Source organism: Nothoprocta perdicaria, unplaced genomic scaffold (assembly GCF_003342845.1).
Source record: "Nothoprocta perdicaria isolate Ctin4 unplaced genomic scaffold, notPer1 scaffold_126, whole genome shotgun sequence".
Classification (NCBI taxonomy): domain Eukaryota; kingdom Metazoa; phylum Chordata; class Aves; order Tinamiformes; family Tinamidae; genus Nothoprocta; species Nothoprocta perdicaria.
The window spans coordinates 1722125-1743372 of NW_020454383.1; the positions used below are offsets into that span (position 1 = coordinate 1722125).

The 21248-nt window shown below is 35.1% G+C and overlaps 1 protein-coding gene across 1 annotated transcript in view; it reads left to right on the forward strand.

Moving 5' to 3' along the window:
- ANO2 (anoctamin 2) overlaps positions 1-21248 on the forward strand; it is a 152549-nt gene that overhangs the window by 5932 nt on the left and 125369 nt on the right. Inside the window, exons 3-4 of the mRNA XM_026033246.1 lie at positions 1159-1560; positions 20015-20113. Of these exons, the coding sequence (XP_025889031.1) occupies positions 1159-1560; positions 20015-20113 (501 nt within the window). The remainder of the gene's footprint in view (positions 1-1158; positions 1561-20014; positions 20114-21248) is intronic.

Below are 21248 nucleotides of genomic sequence, written 5' to 3' on the forward strand. Positions count from 1 at the left end.
AAATGGGAAAACTGTCCCAATACACAGTACGCTCAAAATTTTTCTTATATTTGAGTGGCCACCTATGTGAACCGTACATAGCTCATTATCAATTAGATTATAAGCCGATTGCTTTAGCTCAGGTTGACCCTATTTGCTGGCTTGTACTGAATAACTACTATCACTTGAAAGAATCATAGAATCATTATGGTTGGAAAAGACCTTCAAGATCATCGAGTCTAAATGGACTCTATGACACTGTACAGAATAATGCATAGGGCTTCTGTATTTAGTCTTAAAATGGAAATGGTTATTATTAACACTTTTGAAAAAGGTATCAAGTCTTAGTGAAAGATATGTTGGCAAATGTCTTAATTTTGATATTAGGATTGGGGCATGATGATTGCTAGAACTGAGGCAGTTTCTATCCAAAAGAATTTGGATGGAGGAAAAGACAGAACCTAGGTAGTCCAAGTAGAAACTGAATGGAATGTAAATGATCGGAATTATTTTAGTAGTTATTTTTCTCTTACAGTGTTATTGGTCAACCATATAGTCTTTTACAGTATATTAAAATACACAAGAACTAGCATTGCTAGCCATCCATTGACTATGTTCTCTGTAATCCCCAGATACCTGTCAGACTTTTTTTGTACAGCCCTACTGGTGGTCCCATTGTAGTACTTTGAAGAAGTACTTTGTTTTTTCCTCTTCAAGCTCAGATCATTCTCTTTCTTGCTGTATATTTTCTATGCTTCCCTTCCCAGCCCAGCATTGCTCCATATGTCCTATATAATACATTTAACTGCGATATGATGACTATTTCCATTCCCCATTCACTTCTTAATCGCAGATTTGCTCTTCTGCACAGAGTATGTGTGCACAGTCCAAAGAGACATTGTGTATGTGTATATCTGCACATTAGATATGTTTCACACAGCAAAAGTTGAAAGCTTTTACTTTTAGTGACATTTGCTTGTTTACAGTTGGAGCTCAACATGACTTCATTTGTTCTGCAAGGTACGAATCTATAGAGCATCCTCCCACTTATTGGATAATATCAAGAGCCAATCTCTTGATATTATCTGTGTGCAGCTAATGGTATTACATGCTTGTCGAAAGTTTGGTCCTTGACTTGTTGAATTTTTGTCTTTAAGACTTGTCTGCTTTTTTTCACAGATTATAAACAACTACCTGGATGGGACTCGAGGAGGGGCTGCAGACACAGCAGCCCCAGGTGGCATGCATTTCAGGGATAGCAAGAGAAAGGTGGACTATGTTCTAGCCTACCACTACCGAAAACGTGTTTCTCAGCACCAGCCTGGCTCCAGGTCAGCGGAGCCCCTGCACGGATTGGCCTCCTCAGCCATAGTTTCAAATGGAGAGACTGGGAAAAGCTGCCTTGAACAGCAGCAGCAGAGCTGTGGGCAAAATGAGCCCTCAGGACAGCCAGAGCTGCTGGGAGCGCAGGCAGTGGAACTCAGTCCACTGGATGCACTGGAGGAAGAAAAACGAGTTCAGAGGAAAGAATATGAACAAAATCTGATGGAAGCTGGGCTGGAGATAGAAAAAGATCTTGAGGTAAGAGCATGAAGGGTTAAAAAGCATGGTTAAAGATGTTCCTCTGCATAAGGATTGTTTTGGTTCAAGGCTGGGCAGTGCTGGAGGAAGATGCTTTCTGTGAAAGGGTTAAGCATGTCCAGCTCATATATAGCTCACGGGTGTCCCTGAGTGATGCTATATAGTCAGAACTGTCTGCTGTCCCTAGCTACAAGACATTTCAAACATCATCTTTTTCATTGTTACGGCATTACATTAGTGTTCACTGAGGAGAAAATCAGGGATATATTTTCTCTTAAAATAAATAAAAAATATTAATAAATAATTATTAATAATTAAAAATAAATAAAAATAAATAAATAAAATTTTTTTTTACTAATTTAGCCTCACATATTCCCTTACACTTGCTTCTGTGCATGTGGTACATGTGGTTCAAGAAGAAACTATGTGTTACAGCTGTTTTTACCAGCTACTCCTGAAGATACCAAGTTACTGTTAGGTTTGGATTTCAGGGCTGAACATTTATAGATCAGAATTAGGAATCCTTAGAAATATATTGCACAAATATCTTATGTGTGCTTAAAATACAGTATGGACAAAAAGATGGAGAGAATGTATTTGTAGTGGTTGGTTCTTGCTGCCCAAGAAACAGTTTTACTGCTCTTACTTCCCTTTTTATTTCACCCTTACTTCAGCTGAGAAGGTATTTGGTGGTCTAAAGCTTCTTCTTGCTTGTGGTAAATGATGTCTTTCATAAGAAAATTGGTGTTCACTTTTTGATTATTCTTAAAATGAAAAAAAGCGGTCTAAAATTATTCCCTGGAATTTCTGGAAGTTGTGAAGACATTTTGTATTTGAGAAAATTTTCATTTTTTTCATCTTTCAGACTTTTCAGACTTTCACTTCTTTCCAGCTATATATAAACTTAAAACTTTTTCAAATTTTTCAGATTTCATAATTGTCACTTTCTATCATCCATCCATCCATGCAATGAACAGCACTGAACAGGAGAATCTCCCAGATTTTAACATATTTATCCTTCCAAAATTTTTAATGGAAGAAAAATCATCAAATAATTCAGAGATGAGCATGGGTTTTCCAGATCCCATGTAGTTGCATTGAATTATTGAATTGCATTTAAAAAAAAAAAGAAAAGGCAATGGGACATCTTGAACATCATCTTTCCTGGATCAGTATCAGCTTTTACTAATAGCAACAGAAAATAGGAAAGAAATGATTTAGATCACAGATCTAGATCTAGATATGTGCTAGATCTCTGGTCTTCAACGTACATGCCTACACAATTCTCTCTATGTAGTCTATAACTGCGTTATAGCTTGGAGAGAGAAAAAATCAGTAGGGCCTGTGTGAATCTAGTTCTTGTTAACTCAGTTGTTTGGACAAAAAAAAAGGCATCAAGACACATTATTATTATTTATTATTTTTCCTCTTTCTGTGAGTTATGAAGGGCATATTTACTGAGTAATACAATATGGTAACTACTAATGGCATCTATTCTTCTTGTGGCTGGAAAAGACTCTTAATCTGTGACCTCAGTTAACCCTAATTTATAAAGACTTGTAATCTTGATTAACCTAAATGAACTAAGCACAGTATCTTTTGTATCTTAGTCTGCTAACCTCACAGAGGGCTAGAATCCTCCTGTTGCTGCTTTGTTCGGCTAAAATACCTGAGATGTCAGAAATTTCATTTCTAGGAACACAGGACAACAATCATGACAATTTAAGAATCTGTGTTGTACATATGTGGAAGTTCCTGTATGTAGAAGTAAATTTAGGAGAGTATATTTGTATATAGCACACTAACATCTAACATAAGATGACTAACATAAGATAACACTAACATAAGATGAATATGTATTTTTTGTCTATTTCAAATTCCTTTGCTTCTTTAAGCCCAGCTATTAATATGGCTGCTATATGATGGATAGCTGAGGACTATCTTCATTTATATTGTCAAATTAATAGGTAAAAGAATAGAGATGGTCAAATAAAGGAAGATGTATAATTTGCATGTGAAAGAGTATTACTCTTTACATGAATAGTTATAGAATAGGCAAGACTATGGCACATCTCCATATGCATCCAGGTATTATTTGTCAATTAAGGGATTTTTGACTAGGTCTCAACTTTCTTATAACTTTCTATCATACATTATTCGGTTCTCCAGAGAAATTTAGAAATCTCTCCCACTCTCGCTCTCTCTCTCTCGTCTCTTCAACTGAAATATTATATTGGGTTTACAAGGCAAGGTGCACAATGTACATGAAGCTGTGTTAGAGCTTCTTCTCGTTTAATGGGACACTGAGTAGACATGATAACTAGATGCAGTGACCTTCTTATCATCCACCCTGAAAAAAAAAGCTTCCTGATCTAAAGCATTTAGCACCATGGTATAACTGTTTCTGGCACAATCTGCATTCAATCTTAATTTTTCTATCAGCTGAGGCCACAAATCTCATCAAGCTGAAGGAGATGTTTGATTATCCCGAATTTAAGCCATAACATTTGACATAACATTTCATTGGTCTAGTTTAGTCTGTGCCCACAAAAGCAATTTAATTCAGGGTTATGATTTTGGGTGGAAAGGTTAGGACAGGAGAGGAAACTTCTATTCAGATCTGTTAACAGCAGCAGAAAAACGAAGAACTTCTGTTTTGTATATCTTATAATACATGAAAAGAATGTATCTATGACTGGTCTGTTTGATGTTATGGAAGTATATAAAATAAGCATAATATTGACAATTGCAGGTGTCTGTAGAATTAACTAATTTATAATTTACAGTTTTACGTGGATAGCCACAGTCAAGATACGCAGATTATCATAGGCAGGGCCTAATGTTAAGCATTGTCAAGTTTACTTCCCCTCCTTCAAAAACACTCATGAAAAGTGCAGTAATGTCTGTGTCAAGATGTCTGTGCCAAAATCCTTATTCTTTAGCAAGTTTTTGTCAGCTGCAAAGTATATTTATCCTTGTGAGTTAGCTGACAAACCCGTGACTGTCAGTTCCAAATAAGCCCTGTTTAACTCCCACTGAAATAGGTCAAATTCTGCTTTGAGTTTGCAGGGAGTTAGGTTTACACAGAATAGGATGATCCAAGATATGCCTGAAATATTCTCAAGTGTTCCATGTTTTTCCCAGGGCAATAAATGACACTGTTTTTTTTTTNTTTTTTTTTTTTTTTTTTTTTTTTTTTTTCCTCCATTTCTGGGGAAGTTCATCCTTATGCTTTACCTAATGTGAAGTAGGAGTAGCTAACAAATTTGAATTGTACTGCTGCTTTAATGACTATAATGGTATGTACTGTATACAGACATTATGTGTGGCAAAAGTGTAGTAGAAATAGAAAGGGAAGGTATTGGAGATGCATAGAATCTTAGTATCATAGAATGCTTAAGGTTGGAAGGGAACTCAGAGCATCTTGGCATTCTGACAAGATGGACCACTTCTCAGCATGTTAGAAATAAAACACATTTTGCTAAATAACCCTGAAGAGATGAAAATATCTTAAAAATATATTGTTTTTAAACATAAGTGTAAATGACCATTCGAGAAGCTCATTTAACTTGAATTAGATGTACAGGCAAGGAAGTCCTTAAGATCCAATAAACAAGCTTATGCAGTATGGTATTTATTTATTTTTTGCTTCCAAGACATGTTTTTGTGGTATAACTTACTCTCCCTCTGCAAAACTTCAACTTCCAACAAACAAACCCAAACAGGTGAATGTTACACAAGGGTTTAAATCTCTCTGTTTTGTCTCAAAGTTGATAAAGATATTCCTCTCTTTCAAGTGGGAGAAGGCTTTCTTTTTGCCTTCAACTGTAAAGGGCAAGAGTTCCATTTTTCATGGAAGAGTTGAAGACCTATCTGTTAAGCAGTTCAGTCAGTACACTTTCTATAAGAGTTGTATGTGGAGTAATAACAGAATGGTTGAGGTTGGAAGGGATGGATAGAGATCATCTAGTCCAACCCCCGTACTCAAGCAGGGACACCTAGAGCACGGGGCACAGGTTCACATCCAGGTGGATTTTGAAGATTTTGAAAGAAGACTCCACAGTCTTTCTGAGCACCCTGTTCCAGTGCTGTGTCACCCTCATAGGAAAGAAGTTCTGCATATGGAGATGAAACTTGTTGTGTTTCAGTTTGTCCTATTGCTGGCTACCATCAAGAAGTATTTGGCCCCATCATCTTTACATCCACCCCTCTGCTCTTTGTATGTGTTGATAGCATTCCCTCTTAATTTTCTATTCTCCGGGGCCAGTTCACTTAATCTTTCGAATCTTTTGTGCTCTAAGTCTCTGAACCAAAGACCATATTTCATTTCTCTCTCTCTGTTAGTATAACACTCCCTAATATCTCATTTATGTGAAAAAACTTATTGTAGGTTTTTTTATTCGTTTTTCCTTTCTAACTGTGATAGCTACATTCATATAGGTATTGACTGACTATTGGAATTCCAATTATTCACACTGACAAGTATTAGTATTTTCAGATAGAAGATTAGTTCCTTTGTGTAGATTATTTTTTCCCCCTTGGCAAAACCATTTTGGTATAAAATATTGCATTTTATTTTCTTTTGTTTCATTTAAATAAAAGACTAAGGATATTGAAGGTTATTGTTTAATGGAGCAGTAATTAAAATCATGAAAATATTCTCTTTGTCCCCTAAATCTATTAATGTGGCTTACAGATGATTTCAAGAAAACATTTGATTCCTTTAGTGAATGTGAGACATTTTCTGTGTACTCAATATTAATGTTATACTTGTCTCAAAACGTACTTTCATCTAACATGCAGAAGAAAGCTAAACAGTAGCTTCCATTAATTTTAAAAGCATAGAGAAATCTAATATATGTCTAAGTGTTATCCATGTTAATGAGTGCTTCCCAGTGGCAAAGAGAGAGAGTGTGTAGGGTAATATAATATTGGAAGCAGACTTGGGCCTTTTGTACTCTCAATCTTTGAACTAGGTGCTCTGAAGAAGGTAATGACAGTGTTATTTAGGGCATCTTGGTGTCCGCATTATGTAAATACTTGATAGTAATTGTTTCTACTTCTCTAGTTACAAATGTAATAATCAGTTAAAACATGTTCTGACTCCGTATGTTACTTGTACGGAACTGAAACAGAATGCAGAACTATTATAAAATTAAATTAAAGCAGGTAAAGGAGGAGTTTCAGAAACACTAAAATGGCTTGAAGAATATGTTGACAAGGTGGATAATTTAAGGAAAAATTAGTTCTGGGTTTATAGAGCATTTTGGAGTAGCCCCATGGGAACTGAGTGTGATTTAGTCACACTAAATAGTGTGACTAAATCCATAGTAAGAGGTGACTTGGTAGCATGGTTGTGCTGTCAACATTGAGAGATTTGTATTCTGAATCTTGTTTTTAATGATAATATAGTGACTTGAATGGAAGAATGAGCAGATAGAGTAAGTCTGTGTATTTTAAATATCTCTCAGGAAGGTATTGCTCACCTTCTTGGTATCTAGATCAAACTGGCTTCTAAGGTTTTTTTCAAAACAATTGGAGGGGTCATATGCAAGTGGACTTATAAATTATCACTAATGTTTATAGAGCTCTTGTGACAGCAGTGCCAAATCTTATCCTTCTGCAGGTTGAGAAAAACGGGTTAATATCTTTAATTTTAGGTGTGGTAGATTTGTGTATTTTTGGTGATACTGGAGGAGAATTCCAAGAAATCTCTTTTTTTTTTTTTTAAATGCATTCTTATTTGTAACAGAATATTAATTCTACCAAGCATGACAGGCTAGCCCCCCTAATTATACCCACTTTGCACTTAGTGTTCTAATTTGACTTTTATCAACTGTAGGGGGAACCTCTTTCATGTATACAAAATGTTAAATCGATGAGAATGCTCACAAAAACAGTGGGTCTGATAAGCCATAGTGGGGAGAGAACTTAGTACATACCTTGTCAGGTCCTTATAGGAAAAGGGGAGAGAAAAGTAGAAAAAGAGATACTTCCCTCATTTGTAGATCAATTCCTGCAAATATTTTTAAGCTATCAATCATCTTGATTGCAGTAGAGATTTTAATCTTTAAAATAAATGCATGTAGACAATTAGAAGAACAATACAGGAGACCCTGAGGAATGATGAATCATGCTGGTGTTGCTGCAGTGCTTAGCTACCAGAGAGCTTGTATGTTCAGAGTGATTATTTCTCTAAGCTGTTTGGAGAAGTTCAGCTTGAACAGTAGTTCTACAAAAGTAAATGAGTAAAATAGAGATAGATCTGTGATTTTAGCCTTCGGGTTTCTTGCTTTCTGACCTTTTAAATGGTGGTGTTGACTGAGATGAGGAAACAGCTACCATGAGTGCAAGGGGAGCACCACCTCAAAGTGAAAAGGAAATAGTTTGAAATCACTGGATTCATGTTTGAGATGTTAAGAATCAATAGTGGAAATGTCTAAGACATTTTCTTTCATATTCAACCAGTGCAAGAATTTTTGCTTTGGGTTGGAATGGAGCACATGAGTTTTTGAGTTCGTTCTGTTAAATGTGTTCTACATAATTAACTCCCTAGATAGTATCATATTGTCTAGTGATAACACAAACAGGAGTGTTTTGTCAAGCTGTGTACAAACAGAGGAGAACACTGAAAGAAAAAGCAATTTTTAGAAATAAGAATTCCTCTTAAACACAAACCATTTCTTAAATCCTTTCTAGAGCTAAGTTTTAAGTAAATGCTCATCTCTCCTACCTCAGTAATCATTTCTGTGATTGATGAGACTTGATAGGAGAAAATGATAGAAACATAGATTAGTTAGCAGGTTTTTATTTTAATGTAGAGTTAGGTGGATGAACTTGGAATTTTAAAAGAAGTCTAGGGATAAAGCTGCTGGAGAAAGTATATTTGAAAGAGAAGTTAGGGAAAGTAATCAAGCTAAGGAGGTAGTCAGTAGTTAGGGAAAAAAATAAAAGTTTATTCACTGTTGTTCCTTGTTATCTTCACAAAATACAACCTTTCTAGGGAAAACATAAAGAGATAAGAGTCAGAAGAATGCTTCTGACAATGTTGAAGTGACCATAATTTTCTGTAAGTTAATATCAATATTGGATACTGGAAGAGTATTAATGTATTTCTTTTCTAGAGGAATGCTAGGCACTTTTCTCAGATATGACATGCATTTATGAGCTGGAAGACAGAGACTACTTGTCCTTGTCCACATGATTGCCAAACTCATGGGCACTCTGAAGTAATTTAGTGAAATAAATAAACTTTAGAATCTCAGAGATACAGAATTAATTAAAGGCCTTGCAAATGCCTAATTAGAACTCCAGGCTAGCACGCAGTGGTAGTTCTAGCTAATGTAATTCTCTCCTATTTTAAAAAAAAAATATGGAACAAGAAATTCCTGACCATATCATTTGTAGATTTATAGAGATCACTGAGTTCTAACACTGCTCCAGGTGAAATGGACCTTCCAGCATGAGAAGGATCATTTATTTTTTATAATTATTTGCAGTAAAACTCCAACTGATATAGATTCTGTAGGTCATCTGTATTTATTTATTTATGTATTTCTACTCTCACCTCCCTTCTCATCTACCTTAGTCCCCACTCACCTGTAAGATGTAATCTTCTCTTTGTCTTATAAACCATTGGTGTTTCTGAGTTCCTTCTCATTTTTCCCCTCCCATTTCTCATTTTTTCATATTCCAAATCTCTTTTTATTCTAAAATCCTTTATTGTATGGGTCATTGGTAATTATCAAAGAGTAGTTAGCATGTAATTACAGACATTGTAAAATTACAAAATTGCATTAATAAGTATAGTCAAAGAACTATAGATTTTAAAAACTGAAAACCAAATGGAAGTGAAATAATTGGCATCTTCCCACCACGTGGATTTCTAAAAACAGACTTGAAGATGAAAGACAAATAAGAAAGACCAAGGCCATTTCCTTCACACAAATCAAAGTGCTATTTCCAATAGAAACAGAACACAGTAAATTCACATTCATGTAAGGAGAACAAGAGTGAAAAATTGAAAGTTGTCTGTTAACAGCATTGCGAAGAACTAATTATTTTTAAAAAAGTAAGATTTGGTTTTCAAGGAGCTGATCTGGGTGAACAAATTCACTATCAATTTTATGAACTCCTGCAATTAATTGTCCACCTTTAGATAAGAAAAAAAAAAAAGTGATCAAAGGATGCCTTCTGGTCATTCATTCCTATATATTATCCATGTTACTCTATGCTGTATTTGGTAGGAGGAAGGTTTGAATACAAAGGCAGTTTTTCTGGAGGGGTGTAGCTCAAGCAAAGACCTCAGTTTTGGGCACGTGTGTATAATGTGTGTATATTTTAATATATTAATATAATAGATAAAATATGAATTTTTAACATGTGGACTTCAGGTGACTCTTTAGAGGCTACATTTTAGATTTTCAGAATTATTAAGCTATTGTATATGTGTATATTTGGCCAAAATGAAGCATTGCAATTACTTTTTTTTTTAACCAACTCTGTAAATATTCAAAAAGAGCTAACACGTTGCAGATATTTAGTTAACACACTTTATTGGCATGAAATTTAAGAAAGGTCTAAAAACAATATCCGACCAGTATTAAGCCTTCATTTTGTGAGTGTTTTGGTTGAAGCCTACTTCAGCCAGAACATCTGTTCAGTTATCTGTGATAGATGCGTGAATTTTTATATGGTAAAAGTTCTGCTCAGTATTTGCAATAGTTAATACTATACTTGAAATTATACTTTCAATATTTTAACAGCATGCGTGTATGTGCTGGATATATATTATATCCAAATCATGATCAATATGGTTACTGCTGTTTATAATATTGTTGGGAAATACACGAGATGAGAAACCAGCATGTTATGAATAAATACAAAACAAAAAAAAAAATGAGGCTATTTTACCAACATTCTCATTTGAGTGGAAGGAAATGGAACAGGCTAGCCAAACAAATAGCAGTGGGAGTAGAATATACTATGTTATATTCTATATAGTATATGATATTCTATATAGTATATGATATATACTATATGATATATACTATGAAATAGTGATATCTACTATACTCTCAAACTTGCATAAATACGATCTCAATCTGAGCAAGAATGCTATGGCTAAAGATATTATAGACCATTTAAACTATCCTTGAAAGCAAATACAACATTCATGTAATTGCCATGTGCAGTTAAAAAAAAAAAAAAAAAAAAAAAAAAAGGAGAGAGAGAGAAACCACTTTTATTTTTTGTACTATTTCTCATGTAGGTGCACGTTTAGTTTTTTGCTGTGTCTTAGTCTGCTCATTTCTTATTGATTGCCAATTACTATTTGCATCTTCTAACTATTTTTCCTTGTTTGCTTTCTCTCATTGCCACTTTCAGTATAATATAATCTCTCGTATCAGACCAGCGTCACTATAGCACATTATGAACAAAAACCTTTCAATAAGTATTAAATAGATTTAGTGATATTCCCTTAAAAATAAAACCACAGTTTGTTTACTGTATTTACTCTACGTGTGTATATGTATACATATGTGTACTTACTGAGGAGCCCCAAAAGAGGAAAATGTTTTTTTCCTTAACCCAGGGTATTATTTCTGATAAACTTAATGTTAATCAAGTTATTTATATTGTTTGATGCATGATTAATGAGTTAAGAGTATCATTTGATGTGTGATCACCTCTGAACTTTTGCTGTATGTTAACACTTATCATATAGCAATTGCAGGCATGTGAGAACAGGGAATGCAGGAGCAGTTTCCCTAATAAGAGACCCTGAGATTGTTTCTCAGTGTAGGCAGTCACTGAAGTCCTTAGAAACGCACTTCAGTAAGGAACTCCAAACATGGTATAATAGAGCTTTTACTAGAGGAAGGTTGTTTGTGAATACTGTTAAGATGCAAACTTAAATGTGTGTACCTATCAGAGCTTAAAAACTAATGGTTAGATTTTGCAGTCCTTAATGACACTAACACAAAGAGAATTCTTTGCTTCAGAAAGCACTTGTGAATATCTACCTTCTTAATGTATAGAGGGAATTGCATATAAGATTAAATGCCTTGCAGGGTGTGACTACAAGTTTTAATATGTGAGCCTATTTGGCTCAAGCATCATTGGCATGTAAGTAACTTAAAAAGCAGACAGGGCTCTTCTGCTCAGAGATGATTTTTTTGTTATGTAGGCTTTGGCTGTTTAGTTGTTGAACATATCTACCTATTACAGATACACAGCCAAGCAGAGTATGTGGAACTCTGCCACATAGGTGCCTTTTCTGAATTTTAAATATTATTTTTAAATTAATAATTTCTAATCATAATCAGTGTGGCAGAAATATGGGGAAAATATAACAGAAATAAACTGAAGCAAAGCAGCAAAAAAAATCCAGTGTGATGTAATATTTGGAGCCAAAAACCACATAAGCAAAAATGTCTAGATAGAGGTACCACACCATTTTCTTTGAGTGAGGTGGTGCAGAACTAGCAAAAATGTTTACGAACGTAGCAAAGTAAGGACTACTTCTAAGGAGGTATTAAAGGGAATTAAAATGTGATGAAGGTACTATCAATGCATGCTTATTGGGAAAGTCTGTTTTGGGTTTCCTGTAAACTTTAAATTGTGTGATAGCATCTGGGTTGGAATGAGAAATCCTACATTTTTGTCTTGCTATTTTATTTCTCTTAAGGTACGCAAGTCTGGATGGGATGAAGAATATGAATGTTCACATTATACATTCTGCTAAATATAATTTTGGATAATTTTAAGTTAATGGCCCACCTGAAAGTGAGATCTCTAGAAGCAATTTGTTCAGCTTTCTACAAAAATTTTCATATTTCAACAGCAACCCCAAAATAAAATTTTGTCAAAATACTATCTTGTTGAATTGTTGAATTATTGTGAAATTTTATAGCTTTATAACTAACATATCAAGCTTTTCTGAGCATTGCTATAGCAATAGCACTGCTCACAGTTTGTTCTGAGAATAACGACAGAAATTGAAACTCACATATCGGTTACAACTATTTGCTGACTGTTTTTTAAAAATTATTATTTTATTTTCATTTTTTTGACCTGATAAGTGAGTGGCCAAGGACCAAAATATGACATTTATGTATTTAAGTTTTGTTTTATTACAAAAGAGTAAATTGTAAATACAGAGAGGTTGCAACTGCCTGATGTTCAACAGAACAGCTTCAGATTTATGCTAATGGAAATGAGAGCTTAATCTGGCCTGCACGGGTTACATGATATACAAAGCATAAGATAGATGAATGCAATGTAGGATTACTATTAGTAAATGAAGACAGACATATCGGAGACCTTTTTGCTAGTAGAAAATTACTCACTTTTTTTCTTAATCTTCACAACACTTTCTGAGTGTTGTATGTTAGGTTACCCGAATGGAGACTGTTAGGCACAGAAGCAGGCATACAGCATATGCTTTACTTTGAATTTGCTTCTATTTACTATTTACAGTTGATAGCTGCAAAAAAATACAACAGTTTTCCTAATACTGTGAAAGAAGAGAAATGCGATTTTCCTCAAGTAATCAGAGCATTTGGACACATGCCTAAAGAGCACTGTTAGTTTTCTGTTGGTTTGTTGGTGAAGAGCAAAGTTGGTTAAGGCATTTAATTCTCCACAATAAAGAATATAAAAAGTATTTTTTTTAACCTGTTTTCTTTTTCCTCCCTTCAGTCAGTTCTTGCAATCTCCAGATTCATTTTCAATTTTTCCCCTTACTAGAGCTGTTCTCTCTTGCCAGGTCATAAGCTTTAATTGTGTCAATCTTTAGCAGCTTTGTTAATGCAGTGCAACTGCACTGTCTGATAACCTAATCTTATAGTCTCATTAAAAGATCAGAGGGAAGGCAATTGTCTCATAATCTTTATTATTTGTTATAATATAATGACCAGACGGTAGCATAATCTGAAGAGAGTCTGTGGTGGTCAGAACTCCTGTGCAGTAGCCTGGTGTTCAGCCACTAAGTGAACGGATGCTAATCAATTGTGGGCCCATCTGTCATTCAGGTGTCTCATGACTAAGGTGTGTCACAAGGGCCTATATGCTTTCCAAGGATGAGTACAGGGTATTGCTGACTGTGTCTTTTCTTTATTTTTTTTTTTATGTAATTAGCTGACGGAAAGTGACAATAAGAGGCAGGATGTCAGATACTGGGGAGAAAGAAAGGGTGAAAACTTTGCCTGTTAATCTTGTCAGCTATAATGACCATAAGAATGACTATATAGTTTAAGATTGAGTTAGTCTGAAGCAATACCCCATATCTAACAAATTCCAAATTCTATCTTCCAAATTTTTGTCCATGTTTTTCCTTCAATTCTTTTAATATTCTTCCATAAATTTTGTGAAGACAGAAGCCTTACCTACTGTATAAAGATTTGTGTCCTTTTGTTGCCTTGGAAGCTCATTCCCATTAACTCCACTTGATGTCCTTTACCATTCCACTGTTTTGGTATTTTGGTATTTTTGGTATTTTAACTCCTCTTTTCAATAGATTTATTTTTCCATTTTGTTTTCCTCAAATCTGCTGCAATGGGGGCTTAATTTCTATTTCATTAATCCCCCTACGGATACATGCCTGTTATCAGGTCTAAAGATTGACTTCCAAGCTCTTTCTGCTTACTATGGAAAACTGCTTATGCTATAAATCTCTGTGAAGATTAGTGTCTCATTCCCTCAAGAGGAATTACATTCTGCTCCTTTAAATCTTAACTGTTTTGTCTCAAGGATTTTGTTGATTTTATTATTGATAACCAAGTTTGATATGATATATTTTACAGATGATTGGCTTGTATCACTACCTAATTTAGCACTGAATGTAATGAGGCCAGCTGATTAAGTTTTTTCATTCCTCTTGCCAAAATGCAAGAGGTATTAGAGTAGACACACTCCTCTGTTCATTATAATAAGAAAAATAATGAAGGTTTTGCTCTACTACTTGAAAGTGACACTTTCATACCATAGTAATTAATCACGATAGATAAATATATAGAAAATAAACAGGGAAATACAATAATTTTAAAATTAACAATATATATTTTAAAATTAAAAATATATACTCAGATATCTTCAGAAAGAATGAAAAAGGAATGGCAGTCATGACAGATTTGTAATCTGCCTCTGTATTGGTTCTGTAATGAATACTGCTGTAAGGCTGAGTTCTGTTCTTTTCATGTATTTGGCAGACTTAATCTATTCTACATTTGTGCGTAAGCTTCTAACAGCTCATTTTCATTCTGTAGCATGCTGTTGAATGTTTTCATCATGTTCATGGGAAACACGTCTGTGTTTTCAGGCTTCCTATATCATCTTCAATTCAGAGGCTCTTTTCTGAGGTGATTTGAGAAACACTTTCAAAGGATGTGCGATGTGCAAAGCCAAATGTTTCATTCCACAGTGCTTTATCTAAGGAATTAAGGTTAGATAGTTTCTTTTAAATCATTTGGACTAGAGCTTTCATTCCAAGGTGTTCTGTTCTTTGCTTATGTGCACTAGTATATTCTTGAAATGTTTGTGTTCAGAGGTGGGAGTAAGAATAAAATAAACAGGACATTAACACTGTCACTATCGGTAGAAATGCAGAAAGCGAAAGACAAGCTGTCAGAATGTATAAATTATTCCAACTTTGATTAAGATCTGAAATTTACACTTGAGCACATCTGTTTAGTGTATTGTTAAACGGCTGAAAATAAACCAAACTGTCAACTACATGGAATTTAGCTTTGCTATGCTTGAACAGACCTGTTCTAAGATGTTTCTTATTGGAGCTGTTGGTATTCACTGTTGGGTTTCTTTTGATACAGTTACAATGGAATCATGACTCAGTAGAGTCATTGATAAGGATTATGATAGGCACTGGGATATGGTAAAGATGATCTGTATCCCAAAGAAAAAATGTAAAGGAAAAGGTAAAATGACTACTGTTCTGGAAGGAAAACAGGAGAGGGGAAGATCGTGATATGCATAGTATGCTTATTGTTTATGAACTTACTGATCTACTCCACCCTTTTCTGTTTATTCTAGTACCAGAGCACACTTTTTTTTTTTTTTTTTTTAGCAGAGGCAGGTTCCATTATCTTCATTTAAGCAGTGACAGACAGAATGTAAGCTGTTTGCCCATAAGCATTAAGACAGCATGAGCAGGAACTTGCCCTGGATGGACGGCTTAGCTGACATAACGCTGACTTACTATCTCTCCACTCCTTTCTATGGTAATGTAATTGACATATATTTAGATATGAAAGTTTTATAAATTGTTTTTTCAACTAGAAATGGTAAAATGACAAAATGCTAATCCTTGTACAGATTGAAACCCAATAATTTCAGCACAAATACAGATGTTTTCACAGTCACTATCTGAATCTGGTCATGTAGTATCATTTCATCATGCAGTACACAAGCAGGGAGCCAAAATCTCATTATTTGGCTCAGCTTTTGTAAGACATATGTGACCAGAGCCATGTGATAGTGGGATATAATTGAATTTTGTGTTATCACATCATGTTATTTGCCTAAATTCCACGAATGGTATCAGAAGACTAGCCATTCCTTTTGAACAATTTGCAGACATGACTGACCTATTTGGTGTCTGAATTAATGGGAAGATGATTACTTTTACTGAGCTATCAGGAACTGACACCTCCTTCTCTAAAAGGCATCGATTACCTTGTATAGCTGCTATGACACATATCAGCAAAAGATGCCTGACTGTTAACTGAAGCCATTACACACTTGCTGTCTGGATTTGTGTGCTGTTTTCCTGTCTATTTTATGATAATAGAAAGAAAAAATGTTGAATGCAAAAATATAAGAAACGTCAGCATTCCCTTGGGCTGGTGGATAATGTAAAAATTAGATAGCGGTTAGTCATTTTTGTTCAGATTCTTTATGTCCATCAGTGTTACCTTTCTCTTTGTAAGGGCATGGACTGCAGAAATCTATTTCTTTACTAAAGTATTTTAAAAATATTATTTATCAAAAGTTTGACTTTTTTATATAGTGTGAGTGATGAGTTATTTCATCATGAGGAAATCGTGAGAAAGACTTTCCAAATGCAGCATTCAGTAATTAATTTCATAGGTGCAGTGTTGCTAGGACCAATATACTGATGTCACAAGAGAAGCCCGAGAATCTACCGATGTATAATTATTATTTTAGTTTTTGTTGTCTTGACTATGATTAACATATTCAATGCCTTTGGAAGAGTACAATGGTGTAGATCATAACAGAAGTGTCTACAAAAACTGTTTAGAAAACATCATCTTCAGGCTGACACATGACACATTCTCTAAATAAGGTGAAGTAGGAGTTAAGTGGTGTTGCTTTAGACATACAGTACTCCACCTTGTCATGCTTTTATGGAGCAACAGAACTTCCAGTTTACACAGAGAGGTCTTCTTACTCCTTCTCCATGACATATGAACTGTCTCTATAAGACCTGGAGTTGAGAAATTGCAAACTAGACAAAGATTAAATAGAGTATAAAGTGGTATAGCAGTTAAAAAATATTCCATGTTCTAATTGTCAAACTATAACTTTGCAACTGGGTGAAGAACATGGATGTGCTGCCACTAAATTTGGAACATCAGACTTTTCACTTGAAATCTGACTTCTAAGAATTTAAATTGAATGACAAATGTAAGTTTTCAGTTCCATTCCTTAAGCTTAATTGAAGAACACTGGTATGGAATATAGATTTGACCCGCTCCCCCCCGCCTCCCCCCCCCACCCCCACACACACACAAAAAAATCAGAAGAGCAACAAATCTATTTATCATCAGCATAACAATACTTAGTCATTTAAGCAATATACTGAGGCAGTACTGTGATATAATAGACGGAGAACAATGCCGGGACAAAAATAAAATCCTATGAGACATCAGCTGTGAGTGAAACAGAACTTGATTAAGGACAAATAAATTAAAAAAGCATGAGAGTGATCAGACAAAACTAACAAAAGCCTGTGCAACATGTAGCTGTTGTGATGCATCTAGAGGGGAGTCAATAAGCAAGAGTGATTGGGAGTTTTCGTAGAAGACTGACATCATTTTGTAAGAGAAAATTTTAAACTGTATTCACAAAAACATATACTTTGATTATCTTAGCTGATTAACAAAGTTACAATGTCTTGTAAATGCCTACAGCAGACTGTAATAATTCCACACTGGCAATGAGAAAAACAAGTTTTAACTTCTGGTGCTACATACAATAGAATAAGCACTCTGTGAATAAGGGAATTGAACAGACCTTCACCAGCAATGATGATGATGGTAATAAATACACAAAGGGCATGCAAAAGGACAGTTACAGCTGCTGAGGGCAAAGACTTGAAAAGTAAAGCAAAGAGCCTTAACATAGAGGATTAGTGAGTACAGGGTTTTATGCATCTAGAGATACTAGTTTCTTCTGATAACTCATTAGATATCAGTTTCTACTGATAAGGCAGTAGAAAACTAGGTAGCCAATTTATTCCCCGAGATGACTAATGCTGATTTCTTTGTTTCGTTTTTCTTGCTCAGAAGTATTGGTGAGATGTATTTATTTTAAATTTTTTTGATGAATTTTAAGGTTAGGAAAATATAGGAAGATGTGCAAAATATATTTTGTAATCCTTAACTAAATAATCAGCAGCCTATTTTTCTGTACTTTTTGTTTACTGTCTGACAAGAATGATCTGTTTCTGTTTTCTCACTTTGTTGAGTGAGAAAACCATGCAAAATCACCATGCAGTGATTTTTAAATGCTAGCTCTGATTCTGCAGCATCCGATATTATTTCATGAACAGTGCTTTCCAACTTATTTCTGCTCTAATATATATAGAGAGGTCATATTCTTCATCTGATTTCTTCTCTCAATATATCTGACTTATTTTCTTTGTAATCTGTGTAGTCATATGAACCTGAGCTGGAAATGACCAATTAGATGATATTATCCCTCCTTTTGCCAATGTCCCCCAGATGGAGGACACAGGTGATATTACGCTAAAGTTACATTTGATTTTAGCCAAAATCTAAGAAGAAGCTTTCACTAACTGAAATGTAAACTCTCATCTGGTATTAATACATTTTCACTAAATGATTACCAGAACATCTGTTCATGCCTGGTAAATTTTTACTTCCTTCTCTTAAAGCCGATTTCCCTTGTGGACTGATGAGAGATACATTCAGCAACTCATTCTGCTGTTTAAAATAACATTGTTCCACTCAGAAATGTTAACTGAAAGTAATGTAGTGGCCTTTGTGGTTCATATTGCAGCTAAAAGGGAAATAAGAGGAAGTCAAATGTGCTACATAGTCTTTTAGATTTATACATACTTGAATAGATACCTCAAATTTAAACTTTAAATTGTTTAAACTTTAAACATATTTAAACCTTAAACTTTCTTTAATTCAAAGTTTTGAACAAAAATAAGAAAACCATGAGAAAGAAATCGCTTTTTTTTGAGTTAGCTTCCTGTTTCAGAATATGCCTCCATGTTTATGACCTATATTTCCTGCTTTTTAGACTTGTGCTACTTGGTTATTGCAGTTACATTAAGAAATATGTGCACTAATATGCTTTCTTAAGTCCTCTGCAAATGTTTATATGTATATCAAGCAGTTATTCCCAGGTGGGCCGCCTTAATTTTATACATAAGCCAAATGTATAGCTCATTTATGTTCCTCATCAGATTGGACTAATTGCATCGTTTGTTTTGTTTCACAGCTTTTGTGAATGTTCTTCCTGTGTGCCTCTCTTGTACTGTACTCCCAAACCTGTTGCTACTTAACTGTAACTGATTAATTGCAGAGTTTTATGTGGCTCCAGTCTCTCCATCTCATCTGATCTTACCTAATGTTGCAGGGAAAGGACGGTGGTTCATACTCACCAACAGAAACATGATGCTTCTCAAAATGTAGAAGTCTTTGTGAAGTTTATTCTCTCCTAAAAACAGGGATCTTTTATGTATGGGTGGGAAAATGGAAAGTGTCAGTATACCCTTTGACCAAAACTCAAGCAGGTGCACTGCTTCACAAAGATCATTCATTGGTCTTAGTAATCCTTTCCTGCCTTTACTCCAAGTCTTTGTTTGCTATTTGCCAGTCCAAATAGGTACTAATGCTCACCAATAAATCAGGATAATGTACAAAATGTAAGAGTGGAGGTGATGGGTGTTTCTGATTCACGTATTTCCAAAATGAGCTATAACCTGCTTTGCTGTCCTCGTGGTGCACACACAACAGGTAGTGCTGGCCATTAAGGAGATTCTAGAACATTAGAAATGTCAACTTAAAAAAAAAAAAAAAATAGAAGCCATTTTTACTCCCAGTGGTGACATTTTTTTTTTGTTCACTCCCTTTACCATTACATCTACTGTTGCATGATTAATTGCTGAAGTATTCCTGTTTAATAGTATTGAATTATATATCTTTACTATTTTATTTTTCAGAGTAAAAGCCAAGGACTGAGTTTTGTACGCATCCACGCACCTTGGCATGTACTTAGTCGAGAAGCAGAACTTCTTAAAATAAAAATGCCCACTAAAAAGGTAAGGCATATACTTTCACATTACTAATTATCTTACATTCTTAATTATTTTAACAATATTTCAACCTAATTTTACTCTCTGCTGCACTTTCACATGGGTGTTAATGACACCAAGAGGAAATGAATACCATCAAAAAGGATTTCAGAGCTCTAGGACTCTAAAGTTAGGTCGAGGGTCTAGGAGCCCAGATTATTTTTTCCTCAGTCCTGCCAGTGAGGAGGAAAGATGTGAGGAGGTGGAGATAGATAATTCAAGTTTACAACTAGCTGCACTGCTGAAGTTCGCAGGAGAGTTTTGGTTTCTACAACCATGGTGCACTGATGGAAGACTGACAACTGAGAGGAGAGATGGAGTCCACCTCACCAAGTGGGACACACTGGCATTTGCCAATAGATTGGCTAGCCTGGGAAAGAGGGCTTTAAACTTGACAAGAAGGGGGAAGGAGATGGGTACAGTGACAGGACAGTCAGTGTAGGGGAGCTGAAGTCAGCATGCCTCCAGCAGGCGCGTGCAGCCAAGGAAAAGCACACAGGGCCTGATTATAGAGGATCCTCTTGCACTCCTCCTGGGAAACCTGCGCACCCAATCGGTTCCATGAAATGTCCATACACCTATGCACACAGCATGGGGCATAAGCAGAAAGAATTAGAGAATTAGAACTGTGTGTATTCACATAGAATGAAGGTTAGGAGTAGCCTAAGGCAGAGCTACTGGACACCTTCTTTGATAGCTTTCCATAATGGAATGACTGTATGGGAAGATGAAGAGAGAGCAGCGGATGTTATCTAGCTTGACTTTAGCAAGGCATTTGACAATGGCTCTCATAATATCCTCATAGTCAAGCTCAGAAAGTGTAGGCTTCTTCAAACACATACATAGCAAAAGGAAGACTACGGAAAATGCAGTACCACAGCTGAATTGAGTTGGTGCCTTGATTATGAAAGGTACAGAGAAGGCAGAGTTATTGGATACTTTCTTTTTTTCAGTTTTTATTACTAAGGCAGGAATCCCAGACCCTGGAGACCAGAAAGGAAGTCTGGAGAAAGGAAGATTTGCCTTTGATTAAGGAAGATCAGCTTATATCATTTATGAAAATTATCTTCATTTATGAAAATGAATTTCCACAAATCCATGG